Genomic DNA, 4,149 nt, shown 5'->3' with positions numbered 1-4,149 from the left:
CAGGCAGTGGGGCGCTGGTTTGGAAGCTCAACTGAGTGTCGGAGATGTCTGTCTAATGGGCACACAGCGGCTCCTGCCCACTTTTAGTGCAAAAAGATCGCAAAGGTGGTTGTAGATGAGTCCCAGAAACAAGCGAGAAGAGGAGGGTTGAGAGGAAGAGTGGAGGGAATCCCAAACAGTTTTCCTTCTGAAACAAGACTCCAGAAGTCTGGAATGTGAGGTTCACTCAGCAAGCGCCAGTGACCAGGGCTGTGGGTCAGGAGGGTGAAGCCCCTGACCCGTCACCAGTTGGCAGTCAGTAGGCACACAGCCTCACTCTATGCCCACACTCACCCTGGGCGCACGCTGGAGGTAGTGTATAATTAGTTATTGTAGGGAAGACGGAGTGGCCTCCACTAACTCTAGAAAAAAAGGACATCGGCTCAGCTCCTCCCCTGGCCCCAAACTTGGCCCTGGGGGCTGCGGTGAGTGGAGACTACAATACGAAAGGACAGGCGATCCTCCCTGGGAAGACAGAACCCAGGACAACTTTATAAATAACTACATCATTCATTTCCTTAACCACTTGGAAACACGCAGCAAGTTGAATATTTATTTAAAAATAAATCTCAAAAATATCTATTTACAGTACAGTAACAGGCATGTGCAAACAACAGAAAGTAGTAAAGCCCACTTGGCCTACGGTGGCAGGTCCACGTGGCAATGCTTTGGAGGGAAGGGCGCTGACCCCGTGGCAAGCATGAGCTGCATTGGGTGAATACTGGATTCGGTGCAGCCTTTCCAGGCCAGAGTGGGGAGTCCAGGTGGGGACACTTGGCTTGGGGTTGGGGCAGAGAAGGGATGAGCCATTGGAAGAGGCCCCAGTGTGGCAGGAGGGCTCATTTCACAAGCCAACAGGCCTCTAGCTCGACACTTCAGGCGGGCGTTTGGAAGTAACCCAAGGGCCCTTCCCAGTCCAAGCTGGCTTCATGGTGAGAGGGGGAGGGCCAAAGAGAGTCCCAGAGATAGAAATCATCTTAAAAATCAAAAAATACAACTGAACAGGGAGTGATTAGCAAAAAGATGACTCTAAACGGAAGTGACCCCCTCTCCCTTGTCGAACAACAAAGCAGCCATCAGTTGAAACATCTGAGTCAACAGTAGGTCGGTAGCTAAGTAAATCCCTTATGGTGTGGCCGGCCCCCCGCCACCGCTTCCAAGATGGACACATCCATCCTCTTCAACAGAAAAGTCAGTGGTGTAGCCCTTTAGCGGGAAGCTGCAAGGTGGGTCTATCTGTAGACGAGATGGGAGAACTGGGTGGACTTGTAGTTCAGCTGGTGGCTGGGCATGAACTTGTGCAGCTCACTCTTTTTGCAGCAGGGGTCATAATGGTAGGCGTTGAGGCAGCTGTCACAGGAGACTTTCGAACACTGGGTGCAGGTGTTGGTGGCGCCAGGGCGGTTACAGAAGCCACAGCGGGAGGTGGCCATGGCGGAGGGCTTGGACTTGGAGTGGAGGTGTGGCAGCCGCTCAAGGCCCTGAGTCTGGCTTGCATACTTCTCCCGCAGAGACACCCCGTGGGCTAGGCTGTCATGGGTGGTGGCCTTGCTGGGGCCAGCACCCAGCTTGGTGGCCGGGGGGCAGGGGAGCAGGCTGTCACAGCGCAGGCAGAGGGTGGAGCTACATGGCAGATCACAGTTCTGGCACTTGGAGAGAGCAGACTCTTTGGCAGGGGGTGCACGCTTGTGGTAGAGGGGGTGGGCGTCGCTCCTGAGCAGCCACACATCGGGCCGCAGGGCGTCCTGCCTATGGTACGTGGCCCTGGGTTCTGAGTCTGTGTACAGGTCCACGTCCTCCTGAGCGGAGAAGTCTGTGCCGCGCAGCAGGCCCGAGCCATTTCTGGGGGAGGACGATGGCAGGTCATCTGGGCTGCCATGCAGGGAGCTGGACATGGTCAGGAGCGAAGGGGATGGACGGATGATCTCATCCTGAAGGTCATCCCCCAGGTCTGCTACCACAGGCTCCTTCCGCAGGCTCAACGAGGCCTTAAGGGGCGGTTTCCTGCTCTCCCAGTAGCTGTCGTAGGTGTCCACCGACCTTGAGGGCTTGGTCACGCGGGGCTTGTAGTAGTCCTTGGCTGCTCGCTCACTGGCTGACTTCTGGAGCACCACGCGGGCCATTGAAGTGCTCAGGTGCTCCCTGCCCTCAGCCCGCCACCGCAGGGCATTTGAGCAGCCGCGTACATCGTCAGTGCTGGTCTTGCGCTCAGTCACAACGTCCAGTTGAGAGTAGCCCTTGTCCTTCACTTGGGAGTGGATCTCCAGCATCTGCTCACACTCCACCTTGGCCAGAAAGAGCTCAAAGGAGACCATCTTCACCTGGAGCGTCTCTACCCGCCCCACGAGCTTGTACGCTGTCCCCAGCTCAGGCACATAGCCCATGTAATTCAGAATAGCCCGGATATCCTCTTCCAGTAACGTCGACCTGATGTGATACATGAACGGGCCTGTGTAGGTCTAGGAGGAGGAAGGGGAAGAGAGAACAGGGTTTTCTCTCTAAGACACTCAACAGGCCGCGTCGGAACATGCAGGGAGGGCAGGAGGGAGTAACCTCCCGGCCCCGCACTGTAGGAGGCAGAAGCTGATGTTTATTGAATGCTCTGAGCACTGCAGTGCAGGGACATGAGGCTGCAAGGCTCCGCTCCACATGAAGACGCAGCCAGGACAAACACGGGTGAAGAAAGGGGATTAGTTTCTAGGGCAAAAATCCAAAGAACAATGAGAAGATTCCTTTCTGACATTTTTACAAAGATCTGAATGCCAGACTGCCAAACTGCCATTAGAATGAGCAGGAATGCCATCTCTGTCAAAGCCATCTTCTTCCTTCCTCCCCTCTTCATTCACCCTCTGCCCTGGCCTCCCTGCTCCTAGCCATGCCAGTTCCCATCCAACAGCCAGAAGGACCCGTTTCTGTTGGAGACCAGGTCCCGCCACCACCTCACTCAAACCTCTGCCCTGGCCCAGAGGGCCCTACATCACCTTCCCAGCTTCACAGGTGGGGATCATGGCAAGGTGAGGAACCATGGGGCTCACCCCGTTTTCCCAGAGTGGCTGAGAGCACAGGAGGCATATATGGTCAGACTGGCACAACTGCACTCAGATGGCCTGGAAGGGGCAAGAGAGCGTGGAGAAGGGGTGAAGGGTGCCTCCCTAGGCCTTACCTTGATGTTCTTGAATTCCTTCTTCCACGGGTAGAGGAAGAGGTTGACACCCACAGTCTCCAGCAAGCTGAAGGCGCAGTGCAGGGCCCCCAGGCTGGCGGAACCCAACAAGCGCAAGGAGCGATCCAGCACCTCATAGAAGTGGATCAGCCGGAATCGATAAAAGGGGTCGACCTTGTGCAGGCTGAGCAGAGTCGAGGCCGCCACCCGCAGGTACTCATCACTGGCAGGCCGCTGCTTGCTGGAGGGGGTGTCCACTTTGCCCTCATGGAACTGCACGTACTTCCGAAATAAGTCATCCTTGTATTTTGTATCCATTGAACTGGGTTTCCCCATCCGGTCTGGGGAGAGGGGCTACCTTATCTCCTCCATGGCCTCTCGGGGCGTGGCAGGGACATCATTGAAAGCAATGACACACGGAACGTCTGGAAGAGCAGAAACAAGACACACATCATCCCTCAAGATGGTCAGTTTCTGACTGCTGGGGCACACACGTAAGCAGCACTGGCCGGTCCCCGCCTGCCCATCCGTCTGCACATTCACTGAGCACCTGCTACGTACAAGGACAGGGCAGGAGAGGCCAGTCAGTTGAGGTCCTTGACTTTCTCAAACTCACAAATGTACGCTGTGGTTAACACTCATGGAAGAAACGTGCAATAAGGGGAAGGGGACTGTTCTGAAAGGCTTCCCGAGGCACTAATTTTTACTTAGACTCAAAGGCTGAAGAACGTGCCAGGAAAGAGGTGGGCACGGGTTTCCCTGTCGGAGCCTCTGCAAGGAGCACGGCCCTGAGCTAACAGTCACTTCAGGGCACTTCCTACCAGACAGTACTGTCCCAGGCGCTTGGCACACACCATCTCTCAAGGAGAGTGGTACACATTACACAGATGTACAATGCTAAGAAAATTGTCCAGGATCAGAGCACTAATAAATTTGGCAGCGCTGAG

At 55.4% G+C, this 4,149-nt stretch overlaps 1 protein-coding gene across 1 annotated transcript; it reads right to left on the bottom strand.

Moving 5' to 3' along the window:
- Positions 1-1,221: 1,221 nt before the first annotated feature.
- Positions 1,222-3,617, bottom strand: SPATA2 (spermatogenesis associated 2). The gene is made up of 2 exons (XM_006839190.1): positions 3,203-3,617; positions 1,222-2,498 (listed from the first exon to the last, which is right to left on the bottom strand). Exons 1-2 carry the CDS (start codon positions 3,536-3,538, stop codon positions 1,272-1,274), a joined length of 1,563 nt encoding a protein of 520 aa, XP_006839253.1. The 5' UTR covers positions 3,539-3,617; the 3' UTR covers positions 1,222-1,271.
- Between the last annotated feature and the right edge of the window lie 532 nt (positions 3,618-4,149).

This window comes from Chrysochloris asiatica, unplaced genomic scaffold, assembly GCF_000296735.1.
Source record: "Chrysochloris asiatica unplaced genomic scaffold, ChrAsi1.0 scaffold00023, whole genome shotgun sequence".
Classification (NCBI taxonomy): domain Eukaryota; kingdom Metazoa; phylum Chordata; class Mammalia; order Afrosoricida; family Chrysochloridae; genus Chrysochloris; species Chrysochloris asiatica.
This window is presented reverse-complemented; position numbering and strand designations above follow the sequence as displayed.

What these genes read in the sequence shown, in the direction of transcription:
- SPATA2 (XM_006839190.1), bottom strand. Translation starts at nt 3,538, where the DNA reads ATGGGGAAACCCAGTTCAATGGATACAAAATACAAGGATGACTTATTT. An exon ending in AGGAATTCAAGAACATCAAG is followed by an intron (nt 2,499 to 3,202) that starts GTAAGGCCTAGG and finishes TCCTCCTCCTAG; the next exon opens with ACCTACACAGGCCCGTTCAT.